Source organism: Gymnodraco acuticeps, unplaced genomic scaffold (genome assembly GCF_902827175.1).
Source record: "Gymnodraco acuticeps unplaced genomic scaffold, fGymAcu1.1, whole genome shotgun sequence".
NCBI lineage: Eukaryota > Metazoa > Chordata > Actinopteri > Perciformes > Bathydraconidae > Gymnodraco > Gymnodraco acuticeps.
In genome coordinates, this window is record NW_022989830.1 from 158,473 (window position 1) to 181,597 (window position 23,125).

Sequence of the window (23,125 nt, forward strand, 5' to 3'; positions counted from 1 at the left end):
TAATGTGTAAAGATGTTTTGTTTGTGCAATATTTGATGCAGGATTGAAATGGATAGAGGGAAAGAGCGGGATATGGAGTGTGTGTGTGTGTGTGTGTGTGTGTGTGTGTGTGTGTGTGTGTGTGTGTGTGTGTGTGTGTGTGTGTGTGTGTGTGTGTGTGTGTGTGTGTGTGTGTGTGTGTGTGTGTGTGTGTGTGTGTGTGTGTGTGTGTGTGTGTGTGTGTGTGTACGTGGCAGACAGGTAGAGGTTGGAGTGTGTGTCCAGTAAAGAGGGAACAGCTGTTGTTGCTCTACAGTCTCTTGTTCGGCTTTCTTCTTCTTCTTTGAATTGGAAACGTTTCTTCGGGATATCTCGAGTCCATAACTTTGGAATAGTTTCTCAAGTTCTCTGCGCTTCTATAGCTGGATTTTCACTTTCACTTTTGTCAACGTGGGATATTGTTGGCTGTCTCTGCAGGTATTTGAGGTTTCGTCATGACTTCCTTTCCTTTTCGTCTGAAGTAGGTCCAGGAACATGTCGTTATGTTAACCGCAAGACATGCAATAACTGCACTCATTCATGTGCAGAATCAACATTATGTGCACTATTATATATATGCAATCATTTAAAGTCAATTGTGTACTTCCTCTTGTCGTTCTACTGTCTCTTTCTTATATATTTAGTTGTGTTATCACTTCATCGTTATGACTCGTTTCACTCAAGTTTTCTTTGATGCTTCTTTAAAAATCTGCTTTGTTGAAAAGTTGCTGCTGTGAGTATTCCCACATTGTAGTACGAAATATAAAGGAATATCTTATCCTTTTCTATCTAATGCTTGGTGCATGTAAGGGCAGAAGTCTCTTTCATGGCTTTGTTTCATTCAAACAAAGAGGAAATCATTATAATACAGAGTTCAAACTAATGAAATGACACAGAAAAAGCCACTTGATAAGAGTTAAAGGGGGTAAATACACTCTCAATACTTCCAAAGATGATGTATCTGTATGTTAATATGTCAGGTTTTCTATTAGTACTTTCTGTCGCACACCTTTTATGTCACCGTGGGTTTTTCAGGTTGGGACACGTGCGTCTGCAGAGTCAGAAGATCAGAAGGAGAAAGAAAGTCTCTGTGATCTGGACGAGTTTTAAAAGGTAAGATCGCTTTCAGGAAACACGTTTAATGTCTTATGGTCTGTTTATATTCATTATACTGTGGCGGTTTGAACGTACTTTAATGTACATTTTGATTATCAAGTAAAATAGCAAGTAGGCTATGTGCCGTTCAGGAATAACCCTAAACGTTTTTGGATCTAGAACGAACTTTTGAGCATGTCAGCACTCGAAAAAAAAACTGAAAAAACCTGAATAAATGGAGAACGAGTGAGACAGAAAAGCCTCCTTTAGCTTAGCGGTGGTGACGTGAAGTCATGTGACCGTGCTGTAGTTCCTTTATAGCCCAACATTAGCCACCTTTAGCTTAGCAGTGGTGACGTGAAGTCATGTGACCGTGCTGTAGTTCCTTTATAGTCCAACATTAGCCACCTTTAGCTTAGCGGTGGTGACGTGAAGTCATGTGACCGTGCTGTAGTTCCTTTATAGCCCAACATTAGCCGCCTTTAGCTTAGCAGTGGTGATGTGAAGTCATGTGACCGTGCTGTAGTTCCTTTATAGCCCAACATTAGCCACCTTTAGCTTAGCGGTGGTGACGTGAAGTCATGTGACCGTGCTGTAGTTCCTTATAGCCCAACATTAGCCGCCTTTAGCTTAGCAGTGGTGATGTGAAGTCATGTGACCGTGCTGTAGTTCCTTTATAGCCCAACATTAGCCACCTTTAGCTTAGCGGTGGTGACGTGAAGTCATGTGACCGTGCTGTAGTTCCTTTATAGCCCAACATTAGCCGCCTTTAGCTTAGCAGTGGTGATGTGAAGTCATGTGACCGTGCTGTAGTTCCTTTATAGCCCAACATTAGCCTCCTTTAGCTTAGCGGTGGTGACGTGAAGTCATGTGACCGTGCTGTAGTTCCTTTATAGCCCAACATTAGCCTCCTTTAGCTTAGCGGTGGTGACGTGAAGTCATGTGACCGTGCTGTAGTTCCTTTATAGCCCAACATTAGCCGCCTTTAGCTTAGCGGTAGTGACGTGAAGTCATGTGACCGTGCTGTAGTTCCTTTATAGCCCAACATTAGCCACCTTTAGCTTAGCGGTGGTGACGTGAAGTCATGTGACCGTGCTGTAGTTCCTTTATAGCCCAACATTAGCCTCCTTTAGCTTAGCGGTGGTGACGTGAAGTCATGTGACCGTGCTGTAGTTCCTTTATAGCCCAACATTAGCCGCCTTTAGCTTAGCGGTGGTGACGTGAAGTCATGTGACCGTGCTGTAGTTCCTTTATAGCCCAACATTAGCCTCCTTTAGCTTAGCGGTGGTGACGTGAAGTCATGTGACCGTGCTGTAGTTCCTTTATAGCCCAACATTAGCCGCCTTTAGCTTAGCGGTAGTGACGTGAAGTCATGTCACCGTGCTGTAGTTCCTTTATAGCCCAACATTAGCCACCTTTAGCTTAGCGGTGGTGACGTGAAGTCATGTGACCGTGCTGTAGTTCCTTTATAGCCCAACATTAGCCACCTTTAGCTTAGCGGTGGTGACGTGAAGTCATGTGACCGTGCTGTAGTTCCTTTATAGCCCAACATTGGCTTTTCACTTCAGAAATCATAAAGTGGTGTTAATATGTGGAGTTTATCCTGTTGAACAAAATGTGTCATTATCATAAACGTTTTTTTGACACAGAGATTATTTTCTGGAAAAATCCGATCCCATTGTTTTTTGGTGGAGGGAAATTATAAAAAATTGTAGTTAACCTACAAAAGAAGTGCCATACCTGCAAAACAGAGGGTGTATTATGTTGCTGTTGGCTGGTTAGAATACTCAAGGTAAGTTGAATAGAGCGGTGCAGGGATGACGTATTTTTGTAGGCCGACCCTGAAGTGAGCTGCTGGTTCCCTCCACAAAAAAGCAACGGGATTTCTCCATAGGATTTTGGAATATTGTAAAAAATAAGATCTGTGGAAAACGAACCTGTTTGATAAATGCACGTTTTGTTCAGCCGGATAATCTCCACACGTCTACTTTTATAATGTTCGAATCATAACTCTAACGGCCAGAAGCTAAATGCTAACGTTATGCTACAAAGGAACTACAGCCGAGTCCAGCAGCACGACTTCAACGTCACGCCAACTTAAGATCCATATTCAAACATACAGATTCTAAATGGAACGAGTTGAAGCGTTTGTTTGAACACTTTGCAGGAGGCAGGGACTTGCTTTCAAGCAGAACAGAAACTAACTTAGAGGAGTGTTCACGTGTTCGGCGTAATGACGTATAACGTCCTCGACAACTTCTGTAGTCCTATTCAGCCACTTGGTAACAACCATCGTTTTTCAGACACGTCAACTCTTCAGAAATCACAGTGGGGTCACTGCTGATGGATTTAATGTCGTAGAACAAAACGTGATCCGTGTCTTCAATGTGTCTCAACCACAGACCTTATTTCAGATAGTTTCCAAAACCCTATGGAGAGATCCCATTGGCTCTGAGACGAGGGAACAGGAAGTGGTGAAATGCTAACTCACTTCCGGGTTTTAGGACTTATCACTGCACCGCTCTATAAGATAATTCTTTCACACACAGTGACGTCACAGCTACCCACAATGCAACGCACGCCATATATTTTTTTATAAAGACGCCATTTTTCTGGAGGTGCAAAAATCCTGGCGATGCTAATATAAACAGCTAGCTAATGTAGCCAGGCAGAGCGCACTAGGTTTTTTTTCTGAATTAACGACCGAAGAAATCGCTGCATGTCTTCGGATTACATCTCTGGACTTGAGGGGTGTGCTCTAGGTCGTTACCAGCGTAAACTAGAGCTGTATGGGTTGTTGGATGTACAATGTATGGAATTACGACCCTCAAAAGTGGCCTTCGGTCGATTTTAGCAGCATCTACGTCTATCTTCTGGAAACACCAGGTGAATACCCCACTTGTCACAATAATATTATCATGCCATTGCATATATGTGGTATTTTAGAGTTGACTATATTGATTAAGGCAATCAACTATGATATTCTGTATGCACCTCGTGTGAAATGGTTGATACCGGAAGTACGGTGTCGCCCTCGGCCCAAAACCCGTATGTGTGTGTGAAAGAATATAAATAAATAAAAGATTGTCCCTCCAATTGAAAGTTTCTCTTGTTGTTATCAGGAAGCCATAATGGTGAAACTGAAAGAGGAGCTCTGGAGGACTCTGCTGGATTTAAAAGAAGACGAGTTTAAGCATTTCAAGTGGTTCCTGGAGCAGGAGAATCTTCTGGAAGGTTTATCCGGGATCCCAGTTTCTCGGTTGGAGACGGCGGACAGGAAAGACACGGTGGATCTGATGCTGCAGAACTATCAGGATGTTGGAGCTCGGGAGTTAACCAAGAAGATTCTAGAAAAGATCGGCCGAAACGATCTGGTTTCGGTTTTGGTACGCAAAGGTACGTTTAGTAAAAATATTGTAAAAAGTCTCAAATGCAGCATCAAGTATTATTACTAGGGCCGGGACTTTAACGCGTTAATTAAGATTAATTAATTACACAAAAATTAACGCGTTAAAAAAATTAACGCATTTTAATCGCACTTATTTTTGCACCGCGGAACGTTTCTCACTGGATGAGTTTCAGGCGTACCGATTATACTGGAGCACCAACTAACGTTCATGACTTCAGACAACAACAAACCACAGTGAACAACAGTGGGAAATGTTGTTTTAAAAAACGGACGGATGGAAGCGTCGATAAGAGCACGGTTGTGTGCAAATTATGCAAAAAGGAATTCGCATATCACCGCAGCACATCAAGCCTCAAGTATCACCTCAATGCAAAACATATAGCAGCTAGCGTGGAAGCTAGCGTGGACGTTAGTCTCTTTTATCGCGTTCACACCAAAAAGAACCGGTACTAAAATTAGTTAATGAGAACCTTTTTACCCCCTTTTCAGTCCCTGCTAGAGAGCAGAGAGCTGCTAGAGAGCAGGGACTTTCGTACGGCTCTCTTGTGAGAAAAGAGCTATATGTTTGAATCGCTGGGCGGATTGCAAACCACGCCCCGTAAAACTCCCAAAAAGTTTTGTGAATTTTATTATCCTCGCATTAGCATTATTAGCATTAGCCCAGCGCAGAAACGCAGAGAGACTAATTTATGGCAACACAAAATAAAACATGGGAGCGGTGGAGATGAGGAGGTGTCGGCGTTCTGGCGATTTACTCGGAAGGCTGCTGGGACTCCCTAATCCACCCCCAGGTTCAGAGTTCTCATGAACTAAGTTCTCATGAACCTTTGTGGGAAAAGTACTGCGGTGTGAATGCGCCTAATGGTATACTAAAATCCATGTGAAAAAAATTGCTTCTCACTGTTCTCAGGTCAAATATTTATATGCGATTAAAAATGCGATTAATTTCGATTAATTCATTACAAAGCCTCTAATTAATTAGATTAATTTTTTTAATCGAGTCCCGGCCCTAATTATTACTAATGGAATTGAACTTGTGCTCAACTCAGTACATGTTTACATCCAACTGCACTTTATATTCTACTTCATACCGTCTCTATAGAACACATTTATTTCTAGTTTAGTAATTATCAACTGCACTGATACATACATGTGCAATAACTTACTTATTGTTCCTGTATTTTCATGGTATTGTTTTGTACGAGTACTGTTCAATGTATCATAGGTCCAATTTATAGTCACTTTATATATTATATATTAAAAGTTTTAGCTTGTATTGTCAAAATGATACTTATACTGTCTGTTATGTGTCATTGCACCATCGGGAATGCTTGGAATTTCGCTGTAGTGACAATAAAGGAATCTAATCTAATCGTTGTGTTAAGATTAGATTTATATGAAAGATGTCCTGAGGCAATCCTAAGCATCTGAACCTTTTAATATATTGTTTCAGATCAAATCCGTTCTTCAATTAACTTTCAACCTTTTATCAACTCTCCCGATGAGAAGGAGATTAGAAATAAAAGCAGTGTTTATAAAGTTAATCAAGCAGCGTCACATTTCAGCCGTCAATAACTGTTAATCCACCGTTAAAATGACAAACTGTGGGGGCCATCGATTAAATCAGCGCTTGCTAATCAACGTTTTATTCAAATTCAAAGGTTTTATTGTCACATAGGCTACAGTGTAGACATGGCAATGAAATTCGTCTGACCTGAGCTCCTCCAACGATGCAATATATATAATAAAATACAAATAAATAAATAGTGCAAGAAGTCTATATACATGTAAATAGATTATGATATGTACAAGAACAGAATATGAAATTAAATAACGTACATTAAGACAACATTAAATACGGTTTATTGAGCAATGGTGCATAACGGTTTTAAATTAGAAATGAACCTCATCTCACCGTGCTAGAAGGTTTCCAAAGAGCGTAGGCATGTAGAAGTTTTGATCTGGACATCAAGTAAACAGTTGACACAGTAAAGAATACTCTTGACTGACCAAATGTGTTTCTGTTTCGTTTCAGACCTCAAGAACCATGAGAAGGAACAGCTGGCGGAGACAAAGGCTGAAATCAAACAGATGATCCAGGAGAGACAGAAGAGGATCGATGAAATCAGTCGATCGGCGGAGATCAGCAGTAAATCAGCTGACAGACATATCGCAGACAGTAGGCAGGTCTATGAGGTTTTACAGAAGTCTGTGGAGAGAAGTCTAGATAATCTCATCGAGGACATTGAAAAAAAGCAGGAAACGTCAAGAAAACAGGCGGAAGGATTCATCGGAGGGCTTGAGAAAGAAATCTCTGAGCTGACAAAAAGAAGTGCTAAGGTGGAGCAGCTCTCATGCAGCGAAGACTTCCTGCAAAGCGTCCAATCACTGCACGCCATCCCCTTCACCACGAACTGGACGGAGATCAGTTTGACTCCACCAACATATGGAGGAAGTGTGGGGAAAGCTGTCAATCTGCTGGAGGAAATATTCAAGAAGGAGAAGGAGAAATTGTTAGCGAAGGCCAAGCTGAAAAGGGTCCAGGAGTCTGAAAAGGATGTGACTCTAGATCCTGAAACAGCGAATGCCTACCTCGTTCTGTCTGACGATATGAAAAGAGTCTACTGTGGTGATGTCGAACAAAGCCTTCCAGACAACCCAGAGAGATGTGATCCTTCCAGAAGCGTTTTAGGAAAGCAGAGTTTCTCTTCAGGAAGATTTTACTACGAGGTTCTGGTTAAAGGGAAGTCTTCGTGGGATTTAGGCGTCGTCAAAGGGTCGATCGCCAGGAAGGGGAAGATCCATGCGAGACCTCAAAATGGCTACTGGACAATATGTTTAAGGGAAGGAAATAAGTACCAAGCCTCTGCCGCATATCTCAAAGTTACACGCCAGCCGGAGAGGGTGGGCGTATTCGTGAACTATGAGAGGGGTTCGGTCTACTTTTATGACGTAGATTCTGCAGACCTGATCCATAACTTTACTGACTGTGCCTTCACTGAGAAACTCTACCCTTTCTTTAGTCCCGGTCTTCATTACGATGGTAAAAACTCGGCACCTCTAATAATCTCGCCTGTCGATTACAGTGATTAGATTTGATGCTTTAAAACAGGGCTGTCCAAACTTTTTCCACTGAGGGCCACATGCAGAAAAACATACGAAGGGCTGGGCCCCTCAGTCGAGGTGAGGTAAATGTCCTCTTAAGTTATGAGTTAGTGAAATCAATCAAATGTAGGTCAATTATTCTTTATGCTTGAATATGCTTTAAGAAAAAAAAACAAAGCTTTCCATCGAGTTTTATTTATTTATTTATCAGCTCATGTGTGGGCCGGTTACCTTGGTTGCTGATTGGCTAATGGTTACTCAAGCCAAAACGTCGTTATGACATCATAAAGTGGCCAAAATCTGATCAGCTCATTTTCAGAAAATGGATCAGGACAAAAAGAGAGAGAATCTTTGTTCCTGAAACTTTCAGAGTCTCTTTCCACAGAGGGGACACATGTTGATGTAGAAGAGACATGAAGAAGAGGGGACACATGTTGATGTAGAAGAGACATGAAGAAGAGGGGACACATGTTGATGTAGAAGAGACATTGAAGAAGAGGGGACACATGTTGATGTAGAAGAGACATGAAGAAGAGGGGACACATGTTGATGTAGAAGAGACATGAAGAAGAGGGGACACATGTTGATGTAGAAGATACATGAAGAAGAGGGGACACATGTTGATGTAGAAGAGACATGAAGAAGAGGGGACACATGTTGATGAAGAAGAGACATGAAGAAGAGGGGACACATGTTGATGTAGAAGATACATGAAGAAGAGGGGACACGTGTTGATGTAGAAGAGACATGAAGAAGAGAGGACACATGTTGATGTAGAAGAGACATGAAGAAGAGGGGACACATGTTGATGTAGAAGAGACATGAAGAAGAGGGGACACATGTTGATGAAGAAGAGACATGAAGAAGAGGGGACACATGTTGATGAAGAAGAGACATGAAGAAGAGGGGACACATGTTGATGTGGAAGAGACATGAAGAAGAGGGGACACATGTTGATGTAGAAGAGACATGAAGAAGAGGGGACACATGTTGATGTAGAAGAGACATGAAGAAGAGGGGACACATGTTGATGAAGAAGAGACATGAAGAAGAGGGGACACATGTTGATGTATAAGAGACATGAAGAAGAGGGGACACATGTTGATGTAGAAGAGACATGAAGAAGAGGGGACACATGTTGATGTAGAAGAGACATGAAGAAGTGGATTTTGCATAATAGGGGACCTTTAAGACATATATTGCCGTTTGGTTTAAGTACCAGGATGTGCCACTAGATGGTGTCACTCCTCTTAGATTACATCGAGGTGCATGTGTGTGTTGTCTTGCTTTGCTTGCTGTAAGCATTTGAAGAATACTATTCAATAAAACATGGAAATACATTGTATTGTCTTTGGCTAATGTTAATGCTACTACCAACAAGTTTCCTTAATGACTGGAAACAAGAGTAAAACAAGTCCAGACGTCTGTATTTCTGGAAATGAAATCAATCACTGTCTACTCGGGATGTAATGATATATCGAATATCGCGGTAAATAAATGTCGCAATACCGTCGTGAGACTGACCAAATCTACCGCGATTTTTTTATTTATTTATTTTTTATTTTTTTAAACTTTATTTAACCAGATGGTCCCATTGAGATCATTGATCTCTTTTTCAGGGGAGATCTGTCCAACATGGCAGCAAGTAGGTTACAACATGAACATAAAACAACAGATAACAATAAAGGACATGGTATTTACAGGGCTACATGTACACACCTAGAGACATTGACAAGTACCAACAGTATATTTATATCTCTGTCAATAAGCCTCACCTTCTTGGCAACAACTGTATTGTTTTTGAAGTGGTGGAGAGACAATGCACAGTTTGACCCACTGCTGCCACCCATGGCCAAAGCATATCTCTCTGTCCCAGCAACATCAGTACCAAGCAAGAGAGTTTTTTCCACAGCAGGGGATTTTGTAAACGCCCAAACATCCCAGCTTCTACCTGGAAATGTGGACATGCTCATATTCCTAAAAGATAACCTTGATGACGCTGAGTGAGAGAGTTAGAGTTGAGTTACTTGAAAAACTAAAGTGAAACTTCATTTATTCTATTGCAGGGTCTGATTATTATATTGTTTAAAATACTACTATCCTATTAAAATGCTGCACGAATCAGATTTATTATTTAATAAAGAAAAAAAAATTCACATTTTTTTCCTTTATTTTTCAATATCGCGATACATATCGTACCGTGAGTTTTTGGTATCGTTACATCCCTACTTCTACTGACCAAAAAAATCTAGTCTGAAAAAAAGGTACACCCAGAAAAGACCTTTGAGTAAGATCTTGACATGTTTGGGAATATGATAACAGCAACACACATTCATGTTTTATTACTATCTCTATTTCAAATGTCTACAGTGATAAGACTTGAGCAATAATCTGCTTGAAAATGATTCTGAAATATATATGAATCACAAACTAAAGTTATCAACAGATGTGATTCAACAGTTAATAATGTAATGATATTATAATATAATGTAGGACATGAGGAATATGCTTTGAAGCAGTCAGAACATGTATTTGGGTTTGGTTTGAGTACCAGGTGATGCCACTAGATACTAGTGCCATTCCTCTTTGTAATTCCTCAAATTGTTATTATTGGCGCAATAAATCACTTTTTTGAAGGCCTTAACGTTAACCTTAAGTTGTGTTTTTTTCGCAAACTTGTCAGGACTGGTGAAAAATTTGATATTTTGAGGGTTGAGTTCTTGGCAAACAGCTCTATAGCGCCCCCTATGTGCAACTTTTGGCAATTTTTGCACTTTTCAGGTGCCGTATTTGAACAAAGTCCTCCAACAGTTTTCATTATCAATAGTTTTACAGATCTTAGGCCTCTGTGTGTGTGTGTGTGTGTGTGTGTGTGTGTGTGTGTGTGTGTGTGTGTGTGTGTGTGTGTGTGTGTGTGTGTGTGTGTGTGTGTGTGTGTGTGTGTGTGTGTGTGTGTGTGTGTGTGTGTGTGTGGTGTGTGTGTGTGTGTGTGTGGCGCCTAGCATTACTATACTTGTGGGGACCTAAATCTGTTTACACAGTCACGTGTGGGGACTCGCCTCCATAATGGGGACAAAATGGAGGTCCCCATAAGGGGGATCATTCATTTTAGGGTGAAGACTTGGTTAGGTTTAGGGTAAGGGTAAGGATTAGGGTTAGGGTTAGGCATGTGTTGGTTATGGTTAAGGGTTAGGATTCTCAAGGAAATGCATGTTAGTCAATGTAATGTCCCCTGAAGTGATGTATACATGGTATGTGTGTGTGTGTGTGTGTGTGTGTGTGTGTATGTGTGTGTGTGTGTGTGTGTGTGTGTGTGTGTGTGTGTGTGTGTGTGTGTGTGTGTGTGTGTGTGTGTGGGCAGGGCATGTGAACATTGGGAAAATGTACAGTATGATGTGGCATGTTGTTTCTTTTCTGCATTTTTTCACATTAATAAAATGTTTCCAAAACAATTTCCTCATTTTTATATGTTAAGCGAAGAATAGCAACTAGATAGAGACATTGCATCTTGAGAATAATGCATTTAACATAAAAAAGAACAAAAATTAGAAGTGTTTTATTTATTTGTCTTTACCTGCTATGCCTCAAACAAAACGATCCAAAAGAGTTGTATGTACATAAAAGTATGTGTAGTGAAATTGTTGAGTCAAACCCGAGAGTGTAAAATACGAGTACTAGGGATAATAAATGTCCAAATAAATAAGCTAAATATAGAAACTAGGAAGTGAGATGGTATTGGTAATGTTTGCACACTTGCACAATGCCTATGTTAAATAGAAATGTCGGAATTATGATTACTTCCTGGAGCTGGTTTAAGACTGTGACGGCCATTTGAAAAGATAACGAGGGGAGGAGTTCTTCAACAAGAAGCTGAGGGGACAGAAATTAAAGCAAGACAACAAGCACCTCACCAGCTGAGGATCATCATGTGATATGGCCATCTTGCCGTATATCACAAGAACAATATGAAGGACTGAGAAGAATTCAGCTGGGTGAGTTTTTTATTATATATTCTTGTTTTAAATTGATATCACATGTTTAGTTTTGGGGGTGTTTAATTCAAAAATATGTTGTGTCTTTCAATAAGAAGTGCATACGTAGCCCCTAAAGCAGGAGGGTCAAACTCAAACACACAGTGGGCCAAAATAAAAAAATGGGTACTAGTGGAGGGCCGGACTGGTTCAATGTTTATTGCAGAACTTATTGAAATGAACTTATTGCACATATTAAACCTGGAACTAACAAAGCTTAATTTATTGCCTATAAAAAGAACATTACACATTAAATAATCAGTTGCATTCATTTCTTACGGCTCTATCTGCAGCTTTTCTGAGTCATTTCTTATGAGTACATTTCCCCACAGGCCAACAACAGCTTCAACAAAACTATTCCCCTCAAAGAGAAAACCAAACATGCCCTGTTCCCAGAAGGAAGCATCCATTGAACTCAGTGTGCTGCTCTGTGATGCTAGCTCAGATACTTGGCATCTCATCTTGGGTGCAAGGTCATCAATGTTTGGGCTCAGGCTCTGAGCGGAGGAGACCCTCAGGATGGAGTGAAGGCGTGCGTGCAATATACCGCGGGCCAGATCTAATAGGAATTAGAAATTATCCTGCGGGCCGAAATTAAATCCACGAAGGGCCTGATTTGGCCCCCGGGCCTTGGGTTTGACACATGTGCACTAAAGAAGGTTAATACAACAACAAAAGAGAGAGAGAGAGAGAAAGTATCTTGTTCGCACTAAATACTTTGAGATAGTTGCCGGATAGCCAAGTAGGAAGTGAAGTGCAGGAGACAACCTTTTTCATTGCAGACTGTTATGTTCATGCGGGGAAATAGCAGTGCATTATTCTGAATCTTAACGCTGTAACTGCTCACCCACGTGTGTAAAACCTGGAAAAAAACAGCTTCTGGAGTTTTTCCCCCTGTGATTTTCTGAACTCGTTGTCTCTGACATTCCTTTTCGCTCAGGTGTGAAGCGTGGATATTTAAAGAGGAAGTGTTTCTGTTCCTCAGTTTGGCTTTTACCCCACAGGGTGTTGGTTTAAGGCCAAAAGTTCAATGGGTTTTTCTCTCTGTTATGGAAGCACTTCACTGCCAATGTGATTTTTGTTTTTAAAACTCCTCCTGTACGTTGTTAGATGTTAATGTTGTACATTGTTAGAAACTTTCAAAACGTTTGATGAAAATGACAAAATCAGATTTTTTGCAAGTTATTTTTTTCCCGTACAGTTCTAACTTATTTTAGAGATCTCCAAAAATCTGTCTCCAAAATGTGTGGCTATATTTCACAGAATATTCTAGTTTGACTGTCTTAACGTTCAGACCATATTTATTACATTACATTTAGCTGACGCTTTTATCCAAAGCGACTTACAATAAGTGCGTTCGACCAAGAAGATACAGAAAACAGAATCATAAAGTACATCAGGTTTCATAGAGCTAAAACATTTCAAGTGCTACTCAAGTACTTCAAGTGCTACTTGAAGCCAGTCCTTTGTTAGTATATAAATGCTTTGTTAGTAATTCTATCGCTCAAAGTGGAGTCGAAAGAGATTTTTCAGTCTCTCCGGAAGGTGTGTAAGCTATCTGCTGTCCTGATGTCAATGGGGAGCTCATTCCACCATCTTGGAGCCAGGATAGCAAACCCACATGTTTTTGCTGATGGGAACTTGGGTCCCCCTCACAGCGAGGGCGCAGCGAGCCGTTTGGCTGATGCAGAGCGGAGTGCACGTGCTGGGGTGTACGGTTTAACCATGTCCTGGATGTAGGAAGGGCCAGATCCATTCGCAGCATGGTATGCAAGCAGTGGCGGCTGGGGTAGGCTACAGCCATACCAAGAAATGGCTTAGCCCTACCTTAGCCCGACCATGAACAATTATGTTAAAGTAAGCATGTTGAGAACACGGATTGCGAAAATCTACCGGTCGTGTCCATAACACACAAACTGATCCTGCTGTAACAACAAGTGCACGTTACTGACGCAATATGGTTGAGACCATTCGGGCTTATGCTAGAGGGGTGCAAGGAATAGTCTAAGTAGTGGGGGAGTTTTATACACTAAAGGTGTGGACATTCTCTCGCTTTATAATATCAGCGTGGCCGCGGTCAGATCAAAATGCCTCCGAATGCAATTTGAATAGAACTACAGCCAATCAGAGCAACGAAACGTTGGGTATTCTGCGTCATGCATTACTGATACGTCGAGACGTCACGTTCACAGTGAAAAGTCCCCAAACTCGCGCCGAGTAAATTGCAGACAGACAGCAGAACTTCTAGGTGTGAAGGTAAACTTCTGTTGTTGCAATGTTGAGGTAGAATGAAGGAGTCTGGAACCGTTGTTAGCCAAAAGCACTGAGAGTTTTATTGGAGAAAGTACAGACAATACGGCCGGGAGATCATCTTAGTTTCACACATGTCCAGTGCTCCACCAGCGATCTCTGAACCAAAAGACACAAAACATCTAACCAACACGAGGAGAGGCGGGCTTCCAGAAAGCCCGCGTATAGCTAATCAATAGCCGATGCGAGACAATGGTCTGCTTGTCTCAAAGAGATGCGGCCAGGTCTCAACCCTCCCCCACGGATATAGGAGAAGCGTTTGACCTGTGACCTCAACCTACAGAGGAGTCTTTGACTGACTACAAGCAGATGTTTGCAGTATCACAGACTCTAAGGAACCATAAGAGACTCTATAAACAGATCAGATGAAAATATTCTCTTACACTAGGATTAATTGTATATTTCGGATGGATAGATTTGTTCTTAAACGCCCTCGCATTGAGGTACAAGTCGAACAGGTGCCAGAGTCACACGACCCACCTGAAGAGTGAATAGTGAGTTTTGAATATATTTTGTAATAATGGGTCATTTCAAAAAGTGTTTTGTATGACAATAGAGATACAGGCTACCTGTTGTGTGCTGTGTCCGTCTCTCTCTGTTTACCTCTCTCTCTCTCTCTCTCTCTCTCTCTCTCTCTCTCTCTCTCTCTCTCTCTCTCTCTCTCTCTCTCTCTCTCTCTCTCTCTCTCTCTCTCTCTCTCTCTCTCTCTCTCCGTGTCAATTCTATATGCCAACTTTTCTTGTTTCTGCCGCTGCGTAGCATGCTGTAACAACGTGGAATTAGCAGAATAGGCTATTGTATTGTTTAACTCACACCTGTTGCTCTCGATGTAATTTATCTGATAAAAGGAGACTAATAAAAGCTAATAAAAGCCTCACGCTTGGCGTTTCACTGTCAAGGGGTGCGATAGCGTGTATGTAATTACATTACAAATACTGACTTGAGCCCCACCACTGTATGGGTTAGCCCTACCGTAGATTACCCAACAAAAATACTCTGGCGCCGCCACTGTACGCAAGTACCAGTGTCTTGAAGTGGATTCTAGCAGTTACCGGAAGCCAGTGGAGGGAGCGGAGGAGCGGAGTGGTGTGGGAGAATTTAGGAAGGTTGAAGACCAGGCGAGCCGCTGCATTCTGGATGAGCTGCAGAGGTCGGATGGCACATGCAGGTAGACCAGCCAGGAGGGAGTTGCAGTAGTCTAGGCGTGAGATGACGAGAGCCTGGACCAGAACCTGCGTGGCTTTCTGAGTCAAGAGGGGACGCATCCTCCTGATGTTGTAAAGCGTGTATCTGCAGCAGCGGGTTGTAGCAGCGATGTTTGCAGTGAAGGACAGGTTGTTATCGAGGGTCAAGTTCAAGTTTTTCCTCATAAATGTACCACTTTAAAGTCAGAGAATAATCAAGCTTATTTCTTGGAATGTGTGAAATTTAAATGTCAGAATATTAAATCAGATAATATTCATTTTTTCTCTCTGAAATGTATTAAATATCTTAGATAGTTTTTTCTCCAACATTTCAACATTTTTATCTCGTTAATTCACCAGTTTTTCATTTACTGTCTCTTAATTGTATGTTTTTAATTTTTGCAACTTTAACATTAGACAATATTCTCGTTTTTGAATATGCACGTTTCTTGTTTAAAATGTATCAATTTATTGTCAGAAAATATAATTTTTTTATGGGAAATATATCGAATATATTAGACTTTTCTCCTACATTTAACACTTTAATTTATGAAAAGTTTTAAGATTATTTCTCGTTGTTTTAGATTTTTTATCTTTTCACTCATTTGTTTTGTTGCAATTCTCTGGTGCAGAAGAGGAAACTGTCCATCCATTAATTTGCACAACTTGTAAAATATAAAACTACGTAATAAATCCTGACGATGTTCCTGTTTCCTCCTCAGCGTCTGATTGGCTGGCTGGAGTTACGGGATCTGATCGATGTTTACCATCGGAGCGTCTTCAGCCGACCGGCCGTCAAGAAACTCCTCTCACCCGAATACAAGGCCCTGCTTTTCCGAATCCAACACACCCTGCAGCTATGCGTGAGTACACACACACACACACACACACACACACACACACACACACACACACACACACACACACACACACACACACACACACACACACACACACACACACACACACACACATACCATGTATACATTACTTCAGGGGACATTACATTGACTTACATGCATTTCCTGGAGACTTATCCTAACCTTAACCAGAACCAACACATGCCTAACCCTTAACCTAACCAAGTCTTCACCCTAAAATTCACCCTATGGGGACCTCCAATTTGTCCCCATAAGGGAGGCGAGTCCCCACACGTGACTGTGTAAACAGATGTAGGTCCCCACAAGTATAGTAATGCTAGACCACACACACACACACACACACACACACACACACACACCCTTTGGTTCCCCTAGTCCAGTAGGGAACGTAAGAGACACAGAGATTATTTTCTGGAAATATCCAATGGAAAAATCCAATTGGCTTTTTTCGAGTCAACCTACAAAAAAAGTGTCGATTTATCACAAGGTGTTTCATACCTGCAAAACAGAGGGTGTATTATGTTGTAGTAGCTGGTTAGAATATTCGAGGTAAGTGGAATAAAATAAGATACATTTAAAAAATACTATTTCCCTCCAATTGAAAGTTTCTCTTTTTCTTATCAGGAAGCCATAATGGCGAACATTAAAGAGGAGCTCTGGTATATCCTTCAGCATTTAAAAGAAGACGAGTTTAAGCATTTCAAGTGGTTCCTGGAGCAGGAGAATCTTCTGGAAGGCTTTTCAGGCATCCCAGTTTCTCGGTTGGAGACGGCGGACAGGAAAGACACGGTGGATCTGATGGTGCAGAACTATCAGGACGATGGGGCAAGGAAGGTAGCCATGAACATTTTTTTAAAAATCAACAGGAATGATCTGGTGCAGACATTTCAAAACTTTGAACTAAAAGGCAAGTTTCTTTTGCTTTTTTTTACTTCCAGCATACCCACTCTTCCTGAATTTGCTTTGGGTAAACTAATAAGTTACATTTGTGTTTTGTCTTTCCCAGGCCAACCAACAGAAATTCAGCGCGAGAGAAAGGAATCAGTAGTTAAGAAACGATGGGTTCAACTTTTGTTCTTAACTTTAATTGTTGTAATTGTGTGTTATGCCAGGCTTGGGTTAGTTACATCTCAGGGACTCATTATATGACTTTGCGCAGGGCCAGGGGCAGGGCAGCTGCGGCCCTGGCCTCAAGTTGGCATGGGGCGGCCCTGGAGATAAGTACGCTGCCAATGAGAACAACCCTGTGGATCTCTCTTTTAATCACACTCTCAAGAAGGTGGGAGTGTTTGTGGATTACGACGAGGGTCTGGTCTCGTTTTATAATGTTGATAGTGCAGATCTACTCTACTCCTATACTGGCTGCTCTTTCACTGAGAAACTCCTTCCATACTGCAGTCCCTGTACTAATGCTGGTGGTGTGAACTCTGCCCCTCTGATCATCACTCCTGTTGATCGCCCACTGAACCACAGGACACAAGACTTTGGTGGTCCAGAACAATGTGAACGAAAGACAGCTATGCCTATGCCGATGAAAGTCCTTCAATCTGCAGTGGAGGTGACTCTGGACACATCCTAATCTCGTCCTGTATGATGATGGAAAACAAGTAAATCATGGTGATGTGAAGAAGATTCTACCGGACAACCCTGAGAGATTTAGCAGATGTGTGAACGTCTTAGGAAAGCAGAGTTTCTCTTCAGGAAGATTTTACTTTGAGGTTCAGGTTAAAGGCAAGACTGACTTGTTAGGAGTGGCCATACAATCAGTCAAAAGGAAAGGAACAATTATAGGCAGTCCTAAATATTGTTTCTGGACTGTGTGGTTCAGACATGGAGATAAGTACGCTGCCAATGAGAACAACCCTGTGGATCGCCCTCTCGAGAAGGTGGGAGTATTTGTGAATTATGACGAAGGTCTGGTCTCGTTTTATAATGTTGATAGTGCAGATCTACTCTACTCCTTTACCGGCTGCACTTTCACTGAGAAACTCTACCCATTCTTCAGTCCCTGTACTAATGCTGGTGGTGTGAACTCTGCCCCTCTGATCATCACTCCTGTTGATCGCCCACTGAACCATAGGACACAAGACTTTGGTGGTCCAGAACAATGTGAACGAAAGACAGCTATGCCGATGATTTTAGCAAAGCAGAGTAGGCAAGACTGCCTGGACCGTAGGAGTGGCCAACCAATCAGTCGAAAGGAAAGGACAAACTATACTGACTCCTGAGCGGGGTTTCTGGACTGTGTGGTTGAGACATGGAGATGAGTACGCTGCCAATGAGAACAACCCTGTGGATCTCCCTTTTAATCGCCTTCTCGAGAAGGTGGGAGTGTTTGTAGATTATGACGAGGGTCTGGTCTCGTTTAAAGATGGTGCTTTAATCCAGGGGTTCCCAAACTTTGCCATGCCAAGGACCCCCATATAGAATTATCCTCTGGCGGGGACCCCCCTGTTTAAAAAAAAATTATTTGTACAAGTGCCTCGCGATGGAGCATGCAGTGTGTTGCCACTACATTTGGGGCCTTCCGCCTGAGCAAAGCTGTCACTCCGCTTTCTTTGCCTGTCGTAGCCCCACTGCCCCATCTGAACACACACCCACACAACGAGACCAGTCAAGTCCATTTGAGATGATGTACTCATCTAAAACTTGGAAATGTCTCTTCCTGTGGTCCTACCTTCCAGTGCTTTATAAAATAATATTTCCTCAACAAAGTTGTCTTCTGAAATAAATCTGATGCATGCAAGCAATTCTGCGACATTTGCTACCGTGCTCTCATCCAGCTGCAGAGCGGAACATTCACTCACTCTCACTCGCTCCAAAAGCTGAGCAGATTCTCAGTTTCACTCTCAGTAGCGGCAGCTCGATTCTGATTGGCTTGAAGGGTGGCCGTGTGATTCAAAAACCAAAAATATTAAAAGATTGGCATCAAAGGACACATAGATTGATAGATATACAGTTATTAATAACATCTAAAAAAAAAGAAAAATGTAATTCCGTTTCCCTCAAACTTTGCGTGACCCCCCTGGCGCCCCCTGGGGGCCCCCTGGGGGGTCGGGGCCCCCACTTTGAAAAACACTGCTCTAATCCACCTCATTCTGTCCGCTGATTGGAAACAATTACATCAAAGTGGTCAAGAGCAAGAATATGAGAGAAAGTAGGCGATGAGCGGCGAGCAGTTTGCAGTCGATTGACCATGCTGCCAACTTGATCTTTTGTCCTGTCTAAAATCTAAACCAGGGGTGTCCAAACTAAGACCCGGTGGTTCGTAGGTTCTGATTTCGGTTCTGCTAATCGGTTTCCAGTTCTTATCAATGGTCGAAATACATCACTCTTATTTCACACCAAAATAACACCTCATACAGTAAATGTAACTTGTGGAATTATTCCATACTGTTTGATTTGGTTGCTGTTGTTTAATAATATGTTTTAATAATCTGCATTAATTTTGCATTCACAATTTAATTTTAAATGACGCAATTTTAGATATTACAATGTTGCCCTGGTCTGGAAAAGCGTTTTATAAATAACGTTTATTTACCATGCCGGTGTTTTCAGGGATTCTAGTTTCGTGAAGTCGGCCAAAGCTTGAGGTGTTGAGAAACGATAGATTTTATATTTTGTAGAGCCTGATATTTCGCTAACACGGGCCATTTTATTCTATTACAATCAAATGTAATTAAATAAAATGTTTGCATATCATGTATTTTGTTTTTGCTATGTTTGTAAAATGTAATTTTCTTAAATGTTTTATGTGAGGGACTGCGGATGGAAATGAGCTCAAAGCTATATCTGGCACTGTTACGCTTGATACATTTGAATGTTTTAAGTGTTTGTCCATTTCCATGTCCGTTTGTGCATTGTCCCTGCCAAATAAACGATTAAATAAATACATAAATGTAATTCAATGTAATCAATGTAATGTGTTTTGTATTATTATTATTTTCTAAGCAATGAAGGAAAGATTATGTTGGACATTGAATTATAGGAAATGTTGTGTGATGTTTGTCAATGAAATGAATATCTTGTAAATAATCATTTTGGCAAGAACACACCGGCTTGAATGATGAACAAATCACACATGAAAAAAATCTGAATACATGTGTGTTGTTTATTTGAGTGAAAGCAGTCCTAACTCCTTATACAGCTTTATATAATTGATTTTGTCGAGTTTGTGATTTATGAATGTTACCCTGTAAATACAATACAATAAAGCTTTAAAACATCCAGACCAAAGTGCTATAGATGAGAGGAACAGCCCGATCGTCGATTTCCAATGGCTTAATTACCTCATTCACACCAACGCAACTCCAGTTCAAGCTCCGTGCTAGAGCTTTTCAGGTTCAGAACCGGTTCTTTGGTTTAGCTCTGGCTCTTTTCACACCGCCCAGAGTCCGACTGGTGCTGCGTCGTTGCGTCATCGTTTGCGTCATGACGTAACCGTTTGCGTGCCTGCTTCATAAAGCCAAACCGCGCGGATGAAATCAGTTGCATTCATTTCTTATGGCTCTATCTGCAGCTTTTCCGGAGTCATTTCTGTGGTTTAGTTATATTCTTATAAAAAAGTGTACTCGTGTCAATAAAGGTTTTTTTAAAACACAACTGCTTCCGAGGACGGTCTTATTTCTTAAGATGGACTGAACCATGAGTGTGGCAAACTGTGGGGTAGAGCCGGGAAGCCAATACGGAAGTGCCACACACACTGCAGTTCATATATTGGCCGATAGGCGATGGCTGCAGAAAGGAGCAATTTCCATAGACCCCCATGTTAAAATGCCCGATTTTACAGCAGAAAAAAACATGTTTCTACCCCTGGCTCCATACATTTTATTATTGATATAGTTAGATTCCACCTTCATGATTATGGATCTGTGAGTGAATTGTTTTCTAACGCTTTATATTTATATTAGGTCTTAAAGTTTGTGCATACATTAGGGCGTGGTCACTTTGATTGACAGATACGTGCCTCACTGTCAGCTAACAGCAACTTGTCCAATCTGCTAGGCTACAACCATAGAGGCAACAACGTTAGTTAGTTGTAGTTACTGTACTTGATCCTTTAGCCGTGTTCATGGTGATCGTGCCTGTTAGGGAATATTGTTACAAATACCAGATAATTAAAATGTCGTGCTGTGCGCTTGAATGTACTAACAGATCTTCCAAGAAGTCTACTTTCAGCTTTTTTCGGTGAGTAAAATGATAATATTATACATGTTAACCCCGTTAGCAGGTGTTTGTGTGCTTGTTAGCTTAGCCTGTTATGTAGCTTATTAGCCAGCTAAGGACGTAACCCTTTATACATATATACAGTTTAGTTTATGATTCAGCCTTGGGTAAGACTTTTATACTATATGGCTATGACGCCCATAATGTTAAACGGGAGCAAATGTTAAAAGGGGTTGGCCGCCGGAGTCCACGCCGCCGAAGCTAACGGGGCTGCAGGGTGCTAGCTCGCTAGCGCGTCCCGGCGGCCGTAGCTAGCACCCTGGGGCTCCGTTAGCTTCGGCCAGCGGCGGAGTCCGGCGTTATAACTGGAGATCAAGGAATGCATCGTAACGCGGACTTGGTTCGCCTGCAGCCCGCTGTAGTATTAGCTAAATAAATGATGTTGAGCAAGGCTTATTAAGCTGAACACCGCCACAATTATTCTGCTATGTATCGGTACTTATTTTATTAACGTGTGAATGACAAGCATTAAGAATAATACCAAATAGCTAATTATCTTGCAGATTGTCTCGTTTGATTATGAATGTAACGTTTATATAGTGGAACTACACTGTTTTATCAAAACCAAAGTGCCACGCAGTGACTTGGTATGCATGTATTTCAGCAGGAAATGTGCAACCTAGATGACATTTACCAACACAGACTATATAGAAATATTTGTAAAAGTTGTTCATGCGTTACTAAGTGAATATGGCATTAACCCTCCTGTTGTCTTCGGGTCAAATCTGACCGATTTACTACTTTCATCAATCATGTTTTACATTCGATTGATACTGAGAGCATGTTAGCTTAGCTTCTTAGCCTGAGCTAGGACTCGAACGTCACGCTCGTTGGCAGCAGGTCCCGCCCTGTCCCGCCTCGGCTCCGCCTCTTTGCCCTTATTTGGAGAAGGCGGGAGTTAGACTCTGACGACACCGTCGAGCCGTTCGTGGCCGACTCCGCCTACTAAGGGCTTCACGGCAACTCTGCAGAATCCTATGGGTGACGTCACGGACCCTACGTCCATTTATATATACAGTCTATGGTGTGGAGTAACGTTGTATCTTTCATTTAAATCAGTGGTCCCCAAACTAAGGCCCGCGGGCCGGGTACGGCCCGCCTCCACATTTGGCCCGGCCCCCTGAACAATACCAGAGACGCATTATGATTTTTATTTATTTTTTATTTATTTATTTTTTTCAGTCTGGCCACGCGAATCCTAGACTAGCCCCTGTCAAAATGTTGTGACCTGCTCTATCGAAATCAGTCGCATTGACCCGAAGACACCTTTTGAGTTGTATACACTGTTGGAAAGAGGATATTCCTAGCTTTCTAATGATATCAGGATTGTTTTTGTACTTCAAATATTAAGCGAAATATGTCACATTATATAATGACTGTCACCGAGTCATCATTTTGAGAAAAAGGCCTTCAAAGTTGTCTCTTCTCTGGAATCCATCGATCTGATTGATTATTAGCGGAGCAAATGATCAAAATACTACCGAGGGAAGATATTTTCGTTTGGAGGGGAAGCTCGCGAGTGTGTGTGTATACGTGTGTGTGAGTGTGTGTGCTTGTGTAATTTTGCATTTGTGTGTATTGTGTTTGTTTCCCGGGGAAAACACTCACGAGAAACACCGGCTGTTGTTATGCCTGCCGTTCTCCGCTTGTAATTATGCCGAAGCTTCAAAGTTGTATTTATCATCTGAATTTGCCGAAACAAGTTTAATATTCTGAAAGCCAAGACTTTGTTTAATTGAAATCAGATGAAAACAAGCTGTAACGGACCCTGCAGTGTTATCTATGATTACTATACTCTTACATTCATAATTTCAGCAGAGTGAGGGGGGGGGCGGCGCTGCGGAAGAGCAGATTGCGAGTGAGAAA

At 41.6% G+C, this 23,125-nt stretch overlaps 1 protein-coding gene across 1 annotated transcript; it reads left to right on the forward strand.

The window, feature by feature from the left end:
- Positions 1 to 232: 232 nt before the first annotated feature.
- Positions 233 to 7,946, forward strand: LOC117558256 (pyrin-like). Its single transcript, XM_034234305.1, has 4 exons — positions 233 to 456; positions 1,054 to 1,131; positions 4,236 to 4,509; positions 6,558 to 7,946. Exons 3-4 carry the CDS (start codon positions 4,245 to 4,247, stop codon positions 7,613 to 7,615), a joined length of 1,323 nt encoding a protein of 440 aa, XP_034090196.1. The 5' UTR covers positions 233 to 456; positions 1,054 to 1,131; positions 4,236 to 4,244; the 3' UTR covers positions 7,616 to 7,946.
- The last annotated feature ends 15,179 nt before the right edge of the window (positions 7,947 to 23,125 follow it).

Coding starts and splice junctions, on each gene's coding strand:
- LOC117558256 (XM_034234305.1), top strand. CDS start 4,245: ATGGTGAAACTGAAAGAGGAGCTCTGGAGGACTCTGCTGGATTTAAAA. Junction 4,510..6,557: donor TTCGGTTTTGGTACGCAAAG/GTACGTTTAGTA, acceptor GTTTCGTTTCAG/ACCTCAAGAACCATGAGAAG.